A 22,049-nucleotide genomic window follows, 5' to 3' on the forward strand; every position below is an offset into this window, starting at 1 on the left:
CCGAGCTAAAGATATAACGACCATGAACACCGAACGCTGAAGAAGACGAAACTTGACTAGTTCCACGGTTGTCCTCTTATCCAAGGCACAGTAGTACGTGCTATGAGAGGACACCTCCCATGAAAGGACATATTCTGAATTCCTTTTGCCTATTATCTCAACAGACTTATACCTGTCATGACTGGTCACCTGCAATGAAGGACACTTTTGGCTGGTCCCAAGACAGTGTCCTTTAATTGCAGGTACTACTGTACTATGTACATGTGTTGCTATGAATTTAGGTGTGCGTGTTCCTAGGAACAGTACTATGTAGTCTATCAATGAAAGAGTCTCCAAAAACAAAAATTAAACGTTGCTTAATTTTCAAGTTTTCAGAACATAGTACATGTACCCCTGCAGCTAGTCTCACAACACATTTTTTTTTTTAAATATCGCCCAATTTATTTGTCCGTGAAAGAATATGTTAGTTTTGTGCCTATTCGATATGCAATGTAATTCATCTTTCTATGCATGTTAGTTTGCAGATACACCTATACAAAATGCACACTTTCGATGAGCAGTTAGATCAATGTTTACTTCCAGTCACTTACAACCATGTGCACACACACACACACACAGACAAACACACACACACATATACACACACTCTCTCATACACACATAAATCCACACTCACACACTCACACACACACAGAGCCCAACCAAACAAATTCAAGCAAAGACAAAGATATACATATCGATATACTTATTCTTTCATGAGAATTTGTACAGAATACGTTTTGTAACAATAGCGATACCAGAACACACACACAAGAAGGTCAAAATGCTACCTCTAAATACGCTGTAGAGTAAAAAGATGCCTCTAAACTGTGTTTCTATTATGCAAATGTAAAAACACCTTTAACAAAAGAACAATGTGATTCCTCACTCTCCTTTCATAGTGATCAATGCTGGTTCATTTAAAAACATAAGGAAAACACATCGAAAAGCCAGTTTAAAAAACCTTCAACATGATTAAAAAAAACTAAAAACAACTCATCCAACTCAGATATAATGTGTAAACTTTGCAAATAAAATGCTATATAAAATGATTAATTATGTATGCTGCACACGCGTTCACACACACACAAACACTTGCACCTCACAAACATGCACCTGTTCATTTACCAGTTATATTCAATCTCTCTCTCTCTCTCTACCTCTTTCTTTCCATCTTTCTCTCTCTGAGACACACAAGCACGCACAAATATCCCAAAACACACGCATACTCTCATTCACAAATGTACACACACTGGCATATATGCAGAAACAAACACACTGGCGTACACCCAGAAACAAAAACACTTGTATGGCATCTCAATGGATGTAAAAATGAACAATAGTAACCAACAACTGCTTCAAAGCAATGTGGTTTTTAGTACATCGCTGGCTTATGCACAACATTTTTGTCCCTTTATCTTGATCTTCGTGCTACATAAGTGAACTCAAAAACAATCACAACATTTTGTTACAAAGAATACAATGACATCAATTAATTCTATTAGTTAATCATTTGAAAAAAAGTCTATAAAAAATTATGGTGCAGAAGTTGCTTATTCCTGCTATATATATATATTATATCATTTGCCCATTCGATTATTGTCTTTGAAAATGAATGTCTATCGTTACAGCGGTTTCAGCCAAGAAAAGCAATTTGCGCACTTGCAGTGTTACAATGTACTTTCATTTCATCCCAATGACACTCAACAGACAATACAATCACAAACACGAAAATTAAAGACAGGCTCTGCATGACCATGACAGAAATCTCAATCAAACGTCTGGAGACATATTGACATAAACATTAGCCTAAGAGTTACTGCCTTTACAAAAATGCAATAAATACAGAAGCACAAAATGTTCCTTTTATGAGCTGTACAAAGAAAATAAATCACATTATCTTCATTTATCAAGCCTGAGTAGTGTACACACAAACGATGAACCAATATTCAAGGAAAACGCTATTTTTCATAACCTTCTTTTTCAACTGATGCATTTGAAAACACAATACACACATATCCATTTGAAATGCCTGTTTTGTTATAAAAACTAACATTCATCAAGACAACAATGTATTGGGCTGTTTTATTTATAATGTGTACAATAAAAGTAAAACACACTTAAACTATCCAGGCCAAAGGCTGTCTTTTTTTTCCATTTCATTTTTTTTAATAGAAAACTAAACTACAACTCTATTATGAATACATGTGGCAAACATCAAAGTGAGCACATCTGGGAATCAAACTGATTAATGAATATGATGGTATGACAAATACATTTGATTGGATAATGAATAATTATATGCATGTTAATACAGACGTGTATACTTTCTACTTTGTATGAACGATTATGTTTCTCACAACAACACATCAAAATACTCTTGAAAATCACAACTTTGATGATGACAACAACAAATTCATTGCATTTATGTACTTGAAAGCATTGTTCAAAATGCAGCATTCTATAAATGCAAAGCATGCATATTCCCTTATCTACTCACATGTGGAACACAAGATGTATCACTGCACACAAATCTCTACAACAAAAAAACAGCATGCAAAACACAGTCATAACAATTTCATTCAAGTTGAAAACAAAAAAATTCCAAAGAAAAGTCAAGCAGAATAAGCCATTTGCATGTGTAGCAGAGTATGCATGATTTCGTTTGAAAGAAAAAGCATTTTCTGACGCTATATTTCTTCACATCTTCACATCAATACATGTATGCACAAGTTGTGACAAACAAATTTATGCTGCAAAAATCACATCTTAACCTGGGAGACGACAGCAGAGAAGAAACACATCATTGTTCAACAGAGCTTTTTTCAAAAGAGGTGGAGGGGGGCTGGGTTTAGGATAGACATGGGAGAAGAGATGAAAACTAATTCAACACAGCAGGAAAAATCACTAGAAAAACCCTGCAAATAAACAATACAAACTTTTTTTAGAAGAGGTAAGGGTTTATGGTAGGAGAGACATCGAACAAGAAATGCAAGCTGATTCAACAAAACACAAACAATTTCAAGAAAGGAAAAAACAAGAAGAAACAAGTCGCGTAAAGCGAAAATACAACATTTAGTCAAGTAGCTGTCGAACTCACAGAATGAAACTGAACGCAATGCAACGCAGCAAGACCGTATACTCGTAGCATCGTCAGTCCACTGCTCATGGCAAAGGCAGTGAAATTGACAAGAAGAGCGGGGTAGTAGTTGCGCTGAGAAGGATAGCACGCTTTTCTGTACCTCTCTTCGTTTTAACTTTCTGAGCGTGTTTTCAATCCAAACATATCATATCTATATGTTTTTGGAATCAGGAACCGACAAGGAATAAGATGAAAGTGTTTTTAAATTGATTTCGAAAATTTAATTTTGATCATAATTTTTATATTTTTAATTTTCAGAGCTTGTTTTTAATCCAAATATAACATATTTATATGTTTTTGGAATCAGAAAATGATGGAGAATAAGATGAACGTAAATTTGGTTCGTTTTATAAAAAAATTTTTTTTTTTACAATTTTCAGATTTTTAATGACCAAAGTCATTAATTAATTTTTAAGCCACCAAGCTGAAATGCAATACCGAAGTCCGGGCTTCGTCGGAGATTACTTGACCAAAATTTCAACCAATTCGGTTGAAAAATGAGAGCGTGACAGTGCCGCCTCAACTTTCACGAAAAGCCGGATATGACGTCATCAAAGACATTTATCAAAAAAATGACAAAAACGTCTGAGGATATCATACCCAGGAACTCTCATGTCAAATTTCATAAAGATCGGTCCAGTAGTTTAGTCTGAATCGCTCTACACACACACACAGACAGACAGACACACACACACACATACACCAGACCCTCGTCTCGATTCCCCCCTCTATGTTAAAACATTTAGTCAAAACTTGACTAAATGTAAAAACAAGAGAAACTTTCCAGAAGAGGTGCAGGAGGAATAGGGATAAGAGAGACATCCACCAAGAGATAACCGATTTAACAGAGCAGGAACAATTAATTAACAACAAGAAAAAAAAATCCCCAAGAGGAACACTTTTTCCAGAAGCGGTGTAGTGACATGGAAGAAGAGATGTAAACTGATTCAGCAGAGCAGGAACAATAACAAAAAACCAAAACAAAAAACAAGAGACTTTTTTGTTTAGAGTATAGGGTAGGGATGGGGTGGGGTTAGAGTAACATTAGGAGTGAGAAAGAGATGCTTTTTGTTTAGAGTATAGGGTAGGGATGGGGTTAGAGTAACATTAGGAGTGAGAAAGAGATGCTTTTTGGTCGCTTGTTTTTTTTTCAAAACGTGTTCTTATTTTTCGTCCTTACAGATCTTTCTTTCTTTCTTTATTTGGTGTTTAACGTCGTTTTCAACCGTTCAAGGTTATATCGCGACGGGGAAAGGGGGGGGGGGGGGGGGGGGGGGGGATGGGATAGAGCCACTTGTTAATTGTTTCTTGTTCACAAAAGCACTAATCAAAAAATTGCTCCAGGGGCTTGCAACGTAGTACAATATATGACCTTACTGGGAGAATGCAAGTTTCCAGTACAAAGGACTTAACATTTCTTACATACTGCTTGACTAAAATCTTTACAAACATTGACTATATTCTATACAAGAAACACTTAACAAGGGTAAAAGGAGAAACAGAATCCGTTAGTTGCCTCTTACGACATGCTGGGGACCATCGGGTAAATTCTTCCCCCTAACCCGCGGGGGGTTCCTTACAGATGAACAGTGACATTCTAAACAAAATGTTAACACACATACAGGTACATGTAACAACATGCAAAAACATCGTACAGCGTTGTCTTCACCCATGCATACTACGGGGTCAGAGAAAACCTAAACAGGCTAGCAACAACAGGAAAAGTAAGTGACCCAAAAACTTCAAACAATACAAACCCACTTGTTTTGCTCAGAATGAGACGAAAAAGAATTTTAACCATGCATACAAAAGAATATGTGGAAAACATCAAACTGTGAGAACCACATATTCCTAATCCTTGTTTACTTCCTCTTTAGGTAAAATCCACCCTTTTAAGAAAATAACAAGAACATAAACTTGTGTCACAAGAAACAAATGCGGAGAAAGCCAGCTATTACGCAATACTGGATGATGCAGTTCAGGGTTCCAGGGTAAAACGAGGTTCTATCAAAATCTTTCATCACTAAAGTTAATGTAGCTTTTAGAAACGACAGAAAAATTCAAATTCATGCCATTCAGCACTTTGTACAGTGCTTATTTCAAACTGTTTAATACACACCCACAGAGCAGGACATCCACATTTACATGTACCACTTGGTATGATCTTGGTTTGCTGTTGCAAGGTGGGAAAAGAGAAAGGGGGGGGGGGGGGGGGGCAATTTCTTTTTTCTTTTTTCTTTTTTAAGTTATGGAGCTGGAGATAAACGCCAAATCTAAAACCCACACAAGGTGTTTTCACAGCACTGGTATGCCTAATGTGACAGCTAGGTGTGACCGAAAGGTATCATCCTTCACAAGCACATGGACATGGTTTTCTGTGTCCAGGCTTTCACATTGAATTAGAGCGTTGTTTCATTTGAACACATACCAACAATCAATAGCGTGACTGCATTCTGTGCACAGTTGTATTTTGCTTGTTGAATGAACGAGCGGCCGAAACATTGGATCAAGCCAAGTTCTTGTTACTCATTGGCATTGTTTGTCTGTGCAGAGTTGTATTTTGCTTGTTGAATGAACAAGCGGCCGAAACATTGGATCAAGCCAAGTTCTTGTTACTCATTGGCATTGTTTGTCTGTGCACTTGAAAGACCGTTGGGTCGATATATTTGTGAATGTAACTTTTTGTTGAGCAGGGTAAAACCCTGGATAAATGCGCTATAGAAATATTATGCATTATTATTTATTATTATTATTGTTTTGTCAAAAACAAACGTTCCAACAACCTACCTTTCTTGGGTTTTTTTTATTAGGAATTAGACATTCAACAACAAAATGTCCACTCAGCCAGGTTATTGATTTTTGGCATGTGTTTCAGTTAAATGATACTCTTATCCTGTGTGAAAGCCTCAACACATCTGTGGTACTGAACATGATCGCTAGCATGACCCAGGCTTTTGCCCTTAGACATTTCCTAAAAGGCTCAAACTAATGCTAAAACTAAAAGGCCTAATTGTTTCTTCCTCAAAGATACGACTGTAGCAAATGGCACAAGTTGCTAATAGCAAAACATACAGTGGTACCTGTTATTAAAGTACACGCTTGTGATCAGCCAAACATGTCCTGGTGACCTGTCATGACAGGTGCATTTTGGTTAAGATAATTAACAAAGGGACTACAGAAGGTGTCCTTTAGTGGGATCTCACAACACAGGTACCACCGTAAATCTATTCCCTAATTGATGAACAGTGCATTACATAATGTACAGACTTGTTCTAACATGCCCGTATCTCACTGCAACATCTGATTTTTGAACAGCTGCTGCTTTGCAGACCAATAAACGGTAACAGATGGCATGTTAATCACTAAGTTAATGACCGCTACAGATTTTTCACATCTTTTCTGCTCTTGCCTACTTTTTTTATGGACCAATCTTTGGTTATAAGAGGGACATTTCCAAGTCATAACTAAGTTCAGCATAGAACTAGAAGACTTTTGTTCACAAACAAAGTAAAATTAGATATGCATCATTTTCTGTTACCTAACCTACCATTTTCTACTGCCGCTTTTAGTTTTGCTAACTTAGATAACTCCTCACAAGAAACACAGGTTTAAACTACAGTCCACCGTTTCAGGTCACATAATCACAGCAATCATAAACTATGTAACTGGGTCAACTTAATACTTTTGAACGAAAAGCACTTTGAACATAAGCCTTCATGACCACACAAAAAAGCATTACTATGATCACACACAGGGACAACAGTAACATATCACCATTACATGTATACTAACAATGTATTCACAAACACACATATAGAGGAAGGGGAAGCAACTCACTCATTTGACACAGTGATGGTAAGTTGAGATAACGTTATCTGCACCTCAGTTAACTTGGTGCAGAAAACAATTTGACTGAGACCTTGAACATTGATTTCGTCATTGATCATTACCTCGCCGCCATTTTTAAGTGCAGGCGAGTTTTATTGCCGATTTTTAGATAAGTTCATTATTTTTATCATAATTGTTTGTCTGGCTGCCTACTTCAAAGACCAGTGGGTCGACGTACTGGTAAATGTAACTTTCTTGCTTTCTTTCTTTATTTGGTGTTTGACGTCGTTTTCAACCACGAAGGTTATATCGCGACGGGGAAAGGGGGGGAGAGGGGATAGAGCCACTTGTCAATTGTTTCTTGTTCACAAAAGCACTAATCAAAAAATTGCTCCAGGGGCTTGCAACGTAATACAATATATGACCTTACTGGGAGAATGCAAGTTTCCAGTACAAAGGACTTAACATTTCTTACATACGGCTTGACTAAAATCTTTACAAACATTGACTATATTCTATACAAGAAACACTTAACAAGGGTAAATGGAGAAACAGAATCCGTTAGTCGCCTCTTACGACATGCTGGGGAGCATCGGATAAATTCTTTCTCGTCCCAACCAATATGGGACTCCCCCTAACCCGCGGGGGGCTGAAAACAAGGTCTTAAAAAAGGGAAAGTCTTAAATCAAGGGGGGAGGTATACTTAAAGGGGGTTCCTCTGTACCTATCTTACTGTTGTTGCTGCTGTTGCTGTTTCTCTCTTTTCTTTGGAGGCAGTAGGAGTGGAGGTTGACAATCTGTTTTCATTCACAGACAAAAGGCCTCTAACAAAACAGCCCTGTGATTAAATTGCCCTGGCCTTTTCACATCTCATTTTTTAACATACAAAAGGCAAACCATCACTTGAGTCCAAGTCCAAAAACACTTTTTCTTCAAGCAAGGTTTTCAAGAAAATTTGGTAAAAAAGCTCAATTATGCTATAAATTATAGCCGCTGTTAATTGCAAAAATATATTCCTTTGAAAGAAATTTATATCAAATAAGAAAGTGTGATCTTATCATGCTGCATACCAGGGTGACTTTGTTCAGTAAAGAACACAGCAAATCCATGATGAATGAAGAGCAGTTATGCATGTTAAAATGAATCAGGATAAAAGGCTGTGGTTTTGTTTTCGTAGAAAGCTCCTTGAATTGGCAATTTACAATACACAGCATTTAATTCATACGTTGCAATCTAAGGTCATTATTTTTACGCTGATATGCCACGTTTATGAAGACATACAAAACCACATAAATTTCCTATCTAAAATCTCTAAGTATCTCAGCATAAAATGTGAACATACTCAAAGTGCATATTGTGACTTATATTATACCAGTCTAATAACATTCATTTTTAAAAAACAATCTTCAAAGATTGAAAAAGAAAGCAGAAAGCAAATGTGAAAGCTGCTAAAAGTTATGTGTATAAAATAACCTTGAAGTTGAAGATAATTTCATTTTTGGGGCATTCAAATTTCAATAAAACAGAAACACAATTCATTCATTTAACAGGCCAAAACAAAACGCACATCTTTAAGTTTAAGCTAAAGAAACATCGGATAAGCATTCTTTGTTCTATGTTCATCGTAAGAATTTGTTTCACAGCCTCATAATTCATCTGTACAAAACTAATTATCACTAAATGAGCAAAAACACTCCTTTGTTTTCAGTTACAACATACAACTCACAATCAGGTACGCTTTGTACAAAGAAGCATAAGGAACTCTATTTGTCCGTTGACTACATGATTGAAATTCACCAAAGCAACCTAAGCAGTCAGTTTGCAAAGAAAGTGTTCGTGTTCCACAGCATGGGAGAGACATCAAGAAACGTTTGTGAAACAGTTTTCATCATCAATAAACACACACAGTTCTCGTGTATTTATTATAAACACAGTTCACTCAAAGGGATACCTGACATTGTACAGCATCCCACACCTGTATGGGTCCTGCATCTGATTTTCATTGGCTGTCGGCCGCGCCATAAAGTCTCGCTCCTGGCTCATGGCAGCGGCCGTAGTCGGATGCCCCGTCAACTTGGCGGCGGAAGGATACTGCCGATCGTTGAACAGCGGGTAGGCAGGGTTTTGGTGCGTGTAGAGGCTGCGGTGAGTGTACTCCCTGTCGAACATGGACTGTGTGGGCGTTGCGTGCGTCAAAAACGCGCTGTTTGTATTGTCAGAAAGCTGTTGCGCTGCAGCGTGATACATAGAGTCACGCGGGTACATGGCGTACTTGTCCAAGTTGAAACTGGCACTGCCGAGGGAGTTGACCCCCATCCCGATGCCACTGAACATGTCTGTGGAGGTGGTGGGGGGCAGGGGACGGAACTCCGTCATGGACGCTGCCGTCTGGCGGTAGCGCTCATCCAGAGTCTTGGGGGTGGTACCACAAGCCGTGCGGCTGTAGTCCAGACCCGACGCGCCCGTGTAGGGACTGCCAAAGTAGGTGCTGAGATCAAAGCGGTCAAGCTGGAAGGGGTTGGGCGGTTCCGAGGTCAGGTCACGCTGAGTCTGCGTACCGGACAGGGAGGCGAACATGTTGCGGTCTGTCACACCAGGCCGCACCGTAGGGTCGAACATGAACTCCCGGCCGGCCAAGTAATTGTCCTTGGTGAAGGGGAAGGGGGTGGTGGGGGCGTTAGTGGGACGCTGGAGGTAGGTGGGGGCCTGCGACGGCCAGTGAGGGGAACGCACTTCCTGACCGGCCCACGTGTTGGGGAAGGGGTTTCGCGGCATGGCCTGAGGCATTCCAGGCGCCGAAGGGAACATACTGTCCGTCATCGTGGGCGGTCGCCGTAGCAACGCGCTGGGGTTGGGTGGCTGCAGGGAGGATAAGCTGCGCTCCGGGGGCTGGGCGGTGGGAGGGAGGAAGGGCGTGGTCATGCGCTGTCGCTGAAGCATGGCCTCGCTCTCCGTCAAGCGCATGAAGCCAGGCGTGGAAGGAGGGGCTGGGAACAGCTGGTTGTTGTCTCGCACAGCACTGGCCAGGGGGTTGAGGGCAGAGTACGCATCATACGCTCCGTCAGGAAGTCGAGGCAAAGCCGATGGGGTGTCACGGAGCAAGGCCTGCTCCACCTGGCGGTCATTGGCCAGGATCTCCATCCGGCGATGTGAAGACGTCTCTGACAAGTTAATAGCAGTCGGGGACAAACTCGTGATAACGCTCGTGGGAGCGCCTCCTACTGGAGACTTCACCAAGTCCATGGGTCCTCGGCTGTCCTCGTGGGGCTTTTCTGCTAGCGTCTCCAGCGCCTGCAAGCGACTCGGCTCTCCGGCTAAAGGCTCGGCTATCGTCTCTCCGGCCTGTGCCAATCCCTGGAGGTACTGGTAGGCACTTTCTGCCTCGCTGGTAGGCACAGGCTGGGGGACCACAGGGTCGTACTGCACCACTGAGTGGGGCATGGCAACATCCTCTGGGAGTCCTTCAGATCGTACAGACGGAACTGGCTCTGACATGGGCTCCGGGACAGACCCTTGGGGCTGGAGCTCCTCTCGAGAGTGCTGCTGCAGGATTTCTTCTCGAGAGTGATGCTGGGGGTACTCTTCTCTAGAATGGTGTTGTGGGTACTCCTCTCTCGAATGATGCTGTGGATATTCTTCCCTAGAGTGGTGTTGTGGATACTCCTCTCTAGAATGATGCTGAGGGTACTCCTCCCTAGAATGATGTTGGGGATACTCTTCCCTAGAATGATGCTGAGGGTAGTCCTCTCTAGACATGGAGTGGGGCTGCATGATCTCTTCCCTAGAATGAATCTGGGGGTAGTCCACAGACGGAGGCTGCTGGGACATAGGTTGCTGGAATTCCTCGCGGGAGTGCGGCTGTGGGAAGTCCTGATGGGAGTGCGGCTGTGGGAAGTCCTGATGGGAGTGAGGCTGCGGGAAGTCTTGGTGCGAGTGAGGCTGCTGGAACTCTGGCGCCTGGGACCCTGGCTGGTCCGTGAGAACCGAGCTTGGCGCCGCAGTGTCTGATGTCTCTGCTGACGTAGGCATGTGGGTGGGTGGGGATGGAATCATCTCCTCGTCCGAGCTTTCTTGGGGCGGTGGTGCTGGCGCACGGGGAGGGGTGAGAGGGATGTCGTTGATGAGGTCTTCTGCGTCGGACGACATGGCATCCACCTGAGTCTCCAGGACCTGGGCTTCTTCCTCTTCCACCTCTTCTGGGGCTGGAGTTTCCATCGCATACTCAGGTACTGACACAGGCTGCTCTTCCATAGGGGCAGGAGTGGCAGGAGGGCTGGGGGAGTCCCTGGGTTCTGGAGAACTCATGTCCTGGGCGTCTGACTCACGATATGGACTGCCTGCTCCCTGGGGCATGTTCTCTTCTTCTTCTTCCGAATCAACAGGAGAGCTGGGTCTCAGCGGTGAACTGGCATCTTCCATTGCAGCTGCAGAGTTGCGTGTTTCTCTGGATCGCCGTGTTGTTTGAGCACGTTTCCGTGGTGTGCTCACCTCCTTGGGTTTGGGTTCAGGTGCCGGAACTTGCTCTTCCTTTTCTTCTACTGCTGCTGCAACTTCTTCTTCTTCCACTACCTCTTCCACTACCTCTTCCTCCTCCTCCTTAGCTTTGCCTTTCTTTGCAGGCGCCTTCTTCTTCGCAGGCGCCTTCTTCTTGGTCGTAGTTTTCTTCTTGGCAGCACCCTTTTTGGCGGGAGACTTCTTGGCAGCAGTCTTGCCCCCTTTCTTAGCAGCTGCAGCTCTCCTTGGTGGCGTTTTTCTCGTTGCCATTTTGGCTGGTTTGCCTTTGGGACTGCTTGGTTTCTTGGGACTGGCGCGGGTTTTGGGACTTTTCTTTCCTTTGGCTGGTGCCTTGGCTTTAGTGGGTTTCTCTTTTTCCTCCACTGCTTCTTCTGCGCCTACTTCCTCGCTTGTGGTTTCCTTTGCTGTGTCTTTAGCTGCCTGTTTAGTCGGAGTCTTCTTCTTGGCAGGGGATTTCTTGGTCTTACCTGTAGGCTTCGCTTTTATGGTGGTTTCCGATGCTGCTGCTTCTCCTTCTTCGTCTGCTTTTCTCTCCCCTTTGGTTTCTTCACTCTTCTCTCCTTCGTTTTCTTTCTCTTCTTCAGCATTCTCTTGCTTGTCTGCCTTCTTCTTTTTAGACTTTGCGCCGCCGGGTTTTTTCTTGGTCTCCTTACCTTCAGGGCTGGCCTTCTTGGCAGGTGAGGCTTTCTTCTTTTTCTTTTTCTTCCCATCTTCAGCTTCTGTACCTGCTTCGTTTTCTTTCTCCTTTTTCTCTCCTTCTTCGCCTTCCTTGGACACAGGTTCTTTTGACTTGGCTGCCTTTTTGCTGGGGGATTTCTTCTTTTTGGGTTTGGCTGCTTCGTCCACCTTCTTATCCCCATCCTCTCCCAGAACGTCCACCACGGAGTTCTTCAACAGCAGTTCCTTGGGAGGAGGGGGCAGAGGGGCAGCGCTGGCCATCTTGGTTTTGTCCCGCTTGAACACACCAGGCGTGGCTTCGTCGCTAGAGTCGTTGTCCGAGTGGAAGTCGTAGAGATCCATGGGGCGGAGTTCCGTGATGGTCACTGGAAGCTCCTCCCCTTCGCCAGCCGGGATGATGACGTTGACTCTCTCAATCTCCACCATCTCCATACCCTCCGTCATGGGGAGGAGCTCCATGCCATCCGGGAGCTTCATCCCTTCCGGAAGCTTCATTCCTTCCGGGAGTTTGAAGCCCTCGGGGAGCTCCACAACCTTCACCTCGTCGTTGGAGTTGTTCTCCGACCCGCTGGAGGGGAGGATCTGGTTGTGGTCCTTCTTGATGTGCCACTGGAGTGAGGACTTCTGGCGGCAGGTGAACTTGCAGTGCGGGCAGTTGATGGGCCGCTCGTTAGTGTGCTGTCGCAGGTGGACCTTGAGGTTGTCCGAGTGGCGGAACGACTTCCCGCACCCTGGGTGGTCACAGTGGAAGTTTCTCTCCCCTGCAACATGACAGAAGGTATGTTAGACAATCATCGGGGAAAAGGAGATGAGAACTGGTGCAACCAAAATTAAACAAATTAAAACAAATATAATATAAGATCCATGCGCTCTTTCATGTATGGAAGAAAAATAAGTGCTAATGACTCATTTTTGAATCTACAGTCAAACCTGCACTAGCGACCACCTTCTGAAAACTACCACGTACCCACAACAATCTCCCCAAAGGATCCCGGACAATCCCGGACTATTTTCCTGCATAATTCACCTTTTGATAGCAGCCACCGGTCTATAGTGACACTTGGTCCGTCCCTTGGATGGTTGTTACAGACTGGTTCCACTGTACATACAATGGAACCCCAGATTTAAAATGTCCACTTTTTCAGACCCTGCTTACTCAGATTTTTTTAAAAACTGTTGTCGATTTATCTCCACTGTTAAGACTTCACCTCATTTCTTTCTTTCTTTACATGGTGTTTAACGTCGTTTTCAACCACAAAGGTTATATCGCGACGGGGGAAGGGGGGAGATGGGATAGAACCATTTGTCAATTGTTTCTTGTTCACAAAAGCACTAATCAAAATTTGCTACAGGGGCTTGCAACGTAGTACAATATATTACCTTACTGGGAGAATGCAAGTTTCCAGTACAAAGGACTTAACATTTCTTACATACTGCTTGACTAAAATCTTTACAAAAATTGACTATATTCTATACAAGAAACACTTAACAAGGGTAAAAGGAGAAACAGAATCCGTTAGTCGCCTCTTACGACATGCTGGGGAGCATCGGGTAAATTCTTTCTCGTCCCAACCCAATATGGGACTCCCCCTAACCCGCGGGGGGTCTTCCCCTAATAATTTTCTAAAATGTTTGGAGGTTTTAAAAGGGGGTTCCACTTTACATTAACTTGCCAGTTTGTCTTCCGTACACTGTACATTATTACCTTATGAAAAGCTGCTCAGGTGCAACAAGATAATCTACAAAGACAGTGGCTGTCCAGCTACAGAACACGGCGTATCCTACAAAAACAGAAAAGCCACAATGTGCCTTATCAGCCCTTTCCTTTGTTTTTGCACCACTAATGTTCTCTGCAGTGGTCAGATAGGACTGTCTTCCTCCGTTGATACTGCACAATCCCAGAACTTGATTGCGTCTCACAAGGTCAATCAAACAAACAAGATAACACAGAGAGTGTATCTGAAGATTCTCATTCTCATCAGGCGTTTCAAATTTGGTCAACAATAAAAATAATAAAAGAAAGCAGAGCAATGGCCTGACAGCAGAGGCATCCAGCTCCCAAAAATGAAAGACGAACCTCTCCGTGAAACTCAAACTTCCTACAGAAGATCTTTATCCCCATGCTTTACAGATAACTTATAAGAGTGGAAATGTATCTGTGTTTGAGATCTCATAGCGTTTAAACTTCAAACAGAAGATCTTTCTCCCCAAGCTTTACAGATAAGAGTGGAAACATACCTGTGTGTGAGATCTCATGGCGTTTGAGGTGGCTGAGCTTGAAGAAGGAGAAGCTGCACCCTTGCACGGAGCAGTGGTACTTCTTGGGGATCAGGCGATGGAACTCCTCTTGGTGACTCTTGAGGAACTTGGGAGTCCGAAACTCGCGCTGACAGTTGTCTATATTGCACTTGTAGGGACGCGCCACCTCGTGGCTCACCAGGTGACCTCGCAGGGCGCACTGGGACTTGAACGCCTTCTCGCACTTGTCGCACTTGTGGGGTCGCACCTGCGTGTGAATCTTGACGTGGCGTCGCATGTTGTCCTCGGTGGAGAAGAGCTTGTCACACAGCGGACACTTGATGTCCTTGGGCCGCTTGACGTGCATGTTGAGGTTGTGCTTGTGCAGGTTGGCACGGTAGTTGGAGGAGTAGTCACACTTCGAGCAGTGGTACAGCTTGGGCTGGTCCGGGAAGTGAGTGTGGTGGTGGACCTGAAAAACATTCACCATTATCAATACTGGACAGTGTGCAAAACCAGGCCCTCCGACTCATCACTGGTGCAATGAAATCCACACCCATCAAGGAAATGGAGAAGCTTACCACCATCCAACCCCTCCATTAGAGAAGAGAAGCCAAGACTATGGTACAGGCCGAGAAGCTCAAGTGCCTACCCGACCACCCCATGAAGCACAGACTGAGCAACCTCACCAAGAACCGGCTCAAACGGAGCAATTTTGTACACGAGAGCAAGAGACTTTCTCGACAGTACAGGGAAGTCCTCCCACAGAACACTCTACCTCTGACTCAAGAAGAAGAGGAAATCCCCAAGGCAACAGAGAAACCAGGCATCCAGATCTGCACCAGTGTTCCACATGTTACCTCAGGAGAAGATCAGAATGACACAGCTCGACAGGCACTCACCTTAGCCCTGATCGACGAACAGTACCCAAAAGAGGCGTGGATCCATGTATACACTGATGGATCAGCAACTAACGCCGTGCTCAATGGAGGTGCTGGCATTTTGATCCGGTTCCCTGGGGGACATACAGCTACATCCAGCATTGCCACTGGCAAACACTGTACAAACTATAAAGCAGAGGCAGAAGCTCTCATGCAGGCCGCCTCCTTGGTTCAGGACTCCGCAGACCCTTCCTACCAAGTTGTCTTCCTCTCGGACGCCCTTTCAGTCCTTCAGGCCCTAGAGAACGACAAACTCCCACAGCTGGCCAAAGCATTACAGATGGTCAGACAAACCAGAAGAGTTGTCCTCCAGTGGATACTAGCACACTGTGGGATACCAGGAAATGAAAGGGCATATGACTATGAGCTGGCGAAAGAAGGAGCCGTGGAAGACCAACCTGAAAACAGTGTCAGCTTTAGTGAGCAGAAGACAATCATCAAGGCATTGATGAGGCCAAGGACAAACAGAGATGACTACCACACAATGTCCAGAGAGCAGCAAGTCAACCTCATCAGGCTGCGTACTGGCCACAACAGGCTCAATGCTCACATGAACCGAAAGTTCAAGCTGGCGCCATCACCAACCTGTGCCTGCGGTCAAGAAGACCAAACAGCGGAACACATCTTACAGCGATGTCCCTTACTAGATGAGGAACGAAAAGAAGTGTGGCCGTCACCAACTCCCTTGCAGACCAAACTATGGCAGTCGACAGGAGTTGGAGAAAACAACAACATTTATCACCAGTGCTGGACTGATCGTGTAACCTCTGCGAACGCCAAGAAGAAGAAGAAGAAGAAGATCAATACTGGTTCGGGCTTTTTCTTCTGAACTGACATTGGCCGGCTTTGGTATGTAAAAAGTATGTGGTGCACCTGAAACACATTCAGTATCATCAAATGATCAATTCTAGTAGAGCTTTTCTTCTGAACTGCCTAAAGTATCTGGGAAGTGCATGTGGCTGTGGACCTGAAACACATTCACTTTTCAGCATTATCATTATACTGGTTTAGGTTGTTCTTCCGAACTGACATTGGCCTTTGGTATCTGGGAAGTGTGTGTAGTGGTGGACCTGAAACACATTGAGCATTATCAATATGCCTGGGTGCAGTTTTTCTTCTGAAACACATTCAATACTGGTTCGGTTTTTCTGCTGAGCTGACATTGGCCTTTGATATCTAGGAAGTGATTGTGGTGGTACATGGTGGACCTGAAACAATTTAGCATCATCAATACTTGTTCACTTTTTTGTTGTTGCTGACGTTGGCCTTTGGTACCAGGAAAGCGCATATGCTGATGAATCGGAAATACATCACAGGCCTCAGAATGGAATATAGTCAAAAGGGAGGAAATGACGCTTGACAGCAATGCCAATAGTTATTACCTTTAGTAACTGAAGCGTTAGACAAAGAGCCAAAAACACAGTTCTCCTACTTGAGCAGAGACTCATAGTCATACCTCCTACGGCAGACAATCACTACACAGCCTAAGAAAAGTAATGCTAATCTTGTCTATCACACATGAACAAGTAACAACAGAAATCTAAGAGCTAAACCAGTAAATAAATCTGAGAGTAAGAGCAAAACCAGTAAACCAATAGCAACAAGTAAAAGTACAGTGTTACATCCCCCCCCCCCCCCTTTTTACAGTTTTACTTTAAAGACACCCCCCCCCCCCCCCTCCAATTAAAGACTCCCTCCCTGTTAAGACCTTGTTTTCTCAGATTTTCTGTTCATAACCTCTGTAAATTTACCTCCATTTTAAGACTCCCTCCTTTAAGCCTTTTTAAGTTAAGACCTGATTTTCTCAGACTTTTAGAGAGGTTCTACTGTACTACATGTACAACATCAACAATAAAACAACAGGCGCGTTACCTTGAGCGAAGACTCATACTTGAACTGCTTGCCGCAGACGTCGCAGGCGAAGGGGATGGGTCCCTGGCAGACCTTGAGGTGCTCCTCCATGGGGAGGGTGTCGCACTTGACGTAGCGGTTACACTTCTTGCACAGCTTGCAGTCCAGCTTGACGTTGTGCTCCGACTGCAGGTGCTCCTCGTACTGGTCCTTGGTGTCCACCGTGAACTGGCAGCGTGAGCACATGTACAGCCGGTGGGTCAGCATATGGCGAGCCAGCAGGCTCACCTTGCTCGCGCTGTACTCGCACTCTGGCCGCTTGGGGCAAGGGTAAGGCAGGATCACCGATTTCTCATGCATCTTCTTCATGTGCCTGCTGAGCGCTGCCTGCCCGCGCGTTTTGTGCCCGCAGTCCTGGCACGTCACTTCGTCGAGCGTCTTTTTTACCCTCTTCTCCACCGTTGATTTGGTTTCCGTTCCTTCTTCTTTTGTGGCCGTGCTTGCTTCATCTTCACCGTTTTCTGAGGATTTCACCATTTCTCCACCCTCACTGTCATTATGCGAGTTTGGAAGACCGTTTTGCTGCAAGGTTGTTTCGTTTGTTGTTGCACTGTCCGAGTTTGTTTTAGATTGCTTAGCTTTTTTGCTTTTCGATGGGGATTTCTTTTTCTTTGGCTCTGCACTTTCCCCTTCTTTCACTTCCTTCTTTTTCTTCTTCTTCGGGGACGGTGTAATGGATTCTCCCTCAGTTTTTACCTCAGCGTTTGACTCACTCTGATTTTCACCACCCTCACCTTTTTTCTCTGTTGATTGGGCGTCTTCTGGATTGTCAGATTTGCGTTTCTTGGCCTTCTTGGGTTTGGGTTTGGGTTTTGCAGGCGTTTTCCCTGCATCAGCTCCATCCGTCTGATTGCCTGCACTAACTGCACTACCTGCCACCTCCATAGCTTCTTCAGAACCATTTTGAGTAGGTGTATCTGCTGTCACATTGACATCTGCTTTACTCTCCTTCTTAGCTTTAGGCTTGGCTTTCTTTTTCTTTGCCGGTGTGGGAGCTTCTGATGAAGGTGTGGCTTCCATGTGTCCATTAGGCAATGAATCTGCTGTTGCTGTTGTTTCTGAAGCTTCTGTCTTAGTTTCCGCCTTTTTCTTGCTGGCTTTCTTCTTCTTTTTGGGAGGTGGTTGAGGTAGAGAGTCATCTCCCCCTGTTGTGGTTGATTCTGGTTTAGTTTCTCCCCCTTCATCCGCTTTGATTGTACTGTCTTGGTCTTTAACATCTTTTGCAGCATCATCTTCACTCTTTTTCTTCTTCTTGCTTTTCTTCGGCTTTTTCTCTGGGGGCTTCTCTTCTGTTACGGTGGCTCCCTCTTCTGCTAGAACAGTTCCGTTGACACTGTTTTCTGCAGCTGCTTGTTCTGATTGCTTCTTCTTCTTTGCTGCAGGTTTTTTCTTCGCTTTTGAAGATGGAGGTGTGGTCTCTACACTAAGGTTTGCACCGGGATGAGATTCTGCTGTTGAGGCTTTTTGATGAATACTTTTTGAGTCCGCTGCTGCCCCTACAGCACCTGAGCTTTTGTTTTGGATGCCTTCTGCTTCGGCTTTTGCGTCTGCCTCTCTGGCAGCTTTCCGCAATGCACCCAGTTTTGAAATGTCTTCACAGTTGTACACATACCGAGCAATGACACAGTTGATGGTTTCCTCGATTTTCCCAATTCTCTCTGCACTATTCTCGTCATCCGCTAAAGGCTTCTTCTTGGCAGGGGTCTTTGCTTTGGGTTTGGAGGGCGCCTTGGAAGGAGACTTGCTCTGCGCTGACCCCCCTCCCTCTGTACCTACTCCACCAGTGTTTTCACTGCCATTAGTGGAAGCTGCTGTGTGCTTGTCTGTAGGGTGGGACTGGGACTTGGAAGGGGAGCTTACCTCACCAGCACTTTCACTTTGAGCTTTGCTCTTCCCAGATTTGCTCTTACTCCCCTTTGTTTCCTTTTTGGCACTTTTGCTCTTAGCTGCAGCGCTTTTCGCCCCTGCTTTGCTGGGTTTCTTGGGAGAAGACTGGGACACATCAGACTGCACCAAAGGCTGCAAGCCTGACACTGCTGTTCTCTGATCGGATGCTGCCATGATTTCGTACCCACAGCCCTCCCCCGTGGCCGAGTGTTCCTGAGGGGTCAGCAGCCATGTAGGTGGCTGCAGGAGGGAGGTGGACGTCGCTGAGCACCCCTCCCCTTCCCCGTTCCCAGCGTCCAGAGTTTGCATTGCTTCAGACGGTACGTGTGACAGAAGGTTGTGGGAGGAGGGTAGCACCATGTCCGTGCCTTGCACGTGAGGTGCCTCAACGTCATGCAGGCCAAACTGGGCTACAGAAGACCCCATCTCCACGGAGGGCTGCAGCTGAGCGAGGTCACTCATGTCGTTCATCTCAAGGTGGTCCCCGCCCGTGTCCATCATCACAGGCTCTGACGAGGAGGGCGGAGTCTGCTGCAGGAGGGGGGCGGGGTTGGGGGGTGAGCGACAGAGAAGTGCTGTGTTGTGCAGAGGCGTGTGCTGTGGTGATGGGGGTGTCAGTTGGTGCTGGGGGGATGGTGTTGGTGGTGTGATGGGGGGCTGCTGTAGTTGTGCAGGGACTGTGGCGGGAACCATCACCAAATCCAACGACGGATGATGTAATTCAGAAGCTGTTTTGAGTGTGGAAGTGGTGGACAGATCCAGAGCCATTTCCACCTTTTTCTCATTGTTCCGGCGCTTCTTGGGCGGCTTCTTGATGGCTTTCTCTTCAAGGACGGCAGCGTTGCCGGCAACTGCCACAGACTCAAACTGTTTCCCCACTTCGGAGGTATGATCACCACCCCCTGCCTCCCCCCTCCCATCACAGGTCACCCTGGAGGGTCCCACGATGACCGGTGGACCAAGGGCCACCACCACATGGTTGGCAGCCGCCAGTCGTTCCGCTTCGCTGATGGATACGGTCAGACGATCACCGTCGCGCGACAACTCTCGCTTGTCACCATGAAAGGAGGTGGCTGATCCCCCTCCATCCCCAAGCGAGGAAGATGGGGGTCGGGCAGTAGAGGCAGGAGCAAGAACGCTGGGTGGGTCGTGCCGCACCCGGCGTTTGTCGACTTTAGTGCGCATGACATATGCTGCTCCCCCTCCCTCTCATGTCAGCTGGTACTTGTTACCGTCAAGTGGCGTTGGATCACATTCTCCTGCTGCAAACTTCACTGTCTGCCATGGCAGTCTTTCTGAAATGAAGACAACAACATTTTTGAACCTAACAAAACCAAGAAAATAACCATTGAATCAATAAGCCAAACGCACACATGGATACACATGCACACACAGACACAGGGAATGAGGGATTTTATACAAACGCAAATGATGAAAACTATAATCAGCCAATAGTCTTGTTCATTGCTTTCAGTTACAATTCCTCTTCCCGTCCTTGGGAATACCAAGGTCTATTCAAAATGTGCGATCTCTGATCAAAACAAGACAGACAGAAAGACACACACTCTGAAAACTAAACGCCATAGGTGAGAGGGCAAGTGTAAATCCGTATCCTATGTGTGAATAGAAATTTTGCTGGGAGATTGAAAATTGTGAATCACTTGCCCATCGTATGAGCGGCAATTTGGCGAACTTCTGAAATAGCAGGTTTCCAATTTTCAACTGCACAGTTGGTCATTTCAATGTAAGTACTGCAAAATATATCTCTGTCGCTAAGAACATCTCTTATTTGCCTTCTTATTAAGGTGGCTTGACTTAAAGTTGGTCTTGACAATGCATTTATACAAATACTACCTCTCTCAGGTGAAAATATTAAAACGTTTATGTAGTGGGCTAGTTAATTTAAAAAGTGGTGGACCGTATTTTGAATTTCTGTATCCCTGAATGCTTTAAATCTCACCTTCATCATTCCTAACTAAATCACGTTTAGTCATTTCAGAATTAACAAAACGCACTCATACACTAACTCTTTCACTCTGTAACTGTAAGTGTAAAGTGTTGTAGCTACTGAAAGCAGAAACCAAATTTTTTTTTATCCTTTTGAGGCTGAACATTAGCTTGCGAACAAACCTCAATTCCATATAAGATCCTTTCGGATTACCAAGCTGTTTGTTGATGAAACAACTGTAGCTGCCTTGAGTGACAGCGTAAGTTGTGCCAATCAATACTGCTGCTGCTGCTACTGCTGGTGATCTGTGGCTGAAACAAAACAATGGCACGTGAAATCCACAATCTCTTACTTGCAGCTACATTGTACATCAAAATTACTTAAAGGCAGAAAAGGCAATATATTATAGTACAGCAGATGTTGGGTGGAAGCATACATTTCATAGTTGCTTGCAAAGTGTGATATATATGCAGATCACAGAGTGATTTTAAGTGTGATGTGCAAATTGTCCCTTTGGCATGGTCTCAAAATGTATGGGTTTTGTCACAGCTTTTGGATTAACACTAGATCAGTAAAAATAGGCTTCCTACATGTTTCAGGGTAGTACATGTTTATATCATTTTGAAGAACTCATTTTCTCATATTTTTCAGGTCTTAAGAGGGGGTTCCACTGTACAGTCAGAGTTCTTACCTTTGGTTGCATCCTACCTCACCCCTGGCACTGGCAGAACTCGATCCAACCACAACCTTAAACTTCGCCAAATTTTCGCCCGTACAAACTATTTTAAATACAGCTTCTTCCCGCGTACCATCCCCGTGTGGAATTCCCTCCCGGCAGCTGCTGCCGAGGCTCCCTCTCTGGTATCTTTCAGAGGGGAGCTCTCCAAACTCTCATTCTAACTCCTCTCCACTCCCTTTTTGT

At 44.7% G+C, this 22,049-nt stretch overlaps 1 protein-coding gene across 1 annotated transcript; it reads right to left on the reverse strand.

Moving 5' to 3' along the window:
- Nucleotides 1-728: 728 nt before the first annotated feature.
- LOC138964202 (uncharacterized) lies at nucleotides 729-21,440 on the reverse strand. Its single transcript, XM_070336098.1, has 4 exons — nucleotides 21,310-21,440; nucleotides 17,254-20,474; nucleotides 14,441-14,912; nucleotides 729-12,963 (listed from the first exon to the last, which is right to left on the reverse strand). Exons 2-4 carry the CDS (start codon nucleotides 20,362-20,364, stop codon nucleotides 8,945-8,947), a joined length of 7,602 nt encoding a protein of 2,533 aa, XP_070192199.1. The 5' UTR covers nucleotides 20,365-20,474; nucleotides 21,310-21,440; the 3' UTR covers nucleotides 729-8,944.
- Nucleotides 21,441-22,049: the final 609 nt, after the last annotated feature.

The sequence above is a fragment of the Littorina saxatilis genome, linkage group LG4 (genome assembly GCF_037325665.1).
Source record: "Littorina saxatilis isolate snail1 linkage group LG4, US_GU_Lsax_2.0, whole genome shotgun sequence".
Classification (NCBI taxonomy): Eukaryota; Metazoa; Mollusca; class Gastropoda; order Littorinimorpha; family Littorinidae; genus Littorina; species Littorina saxatilis.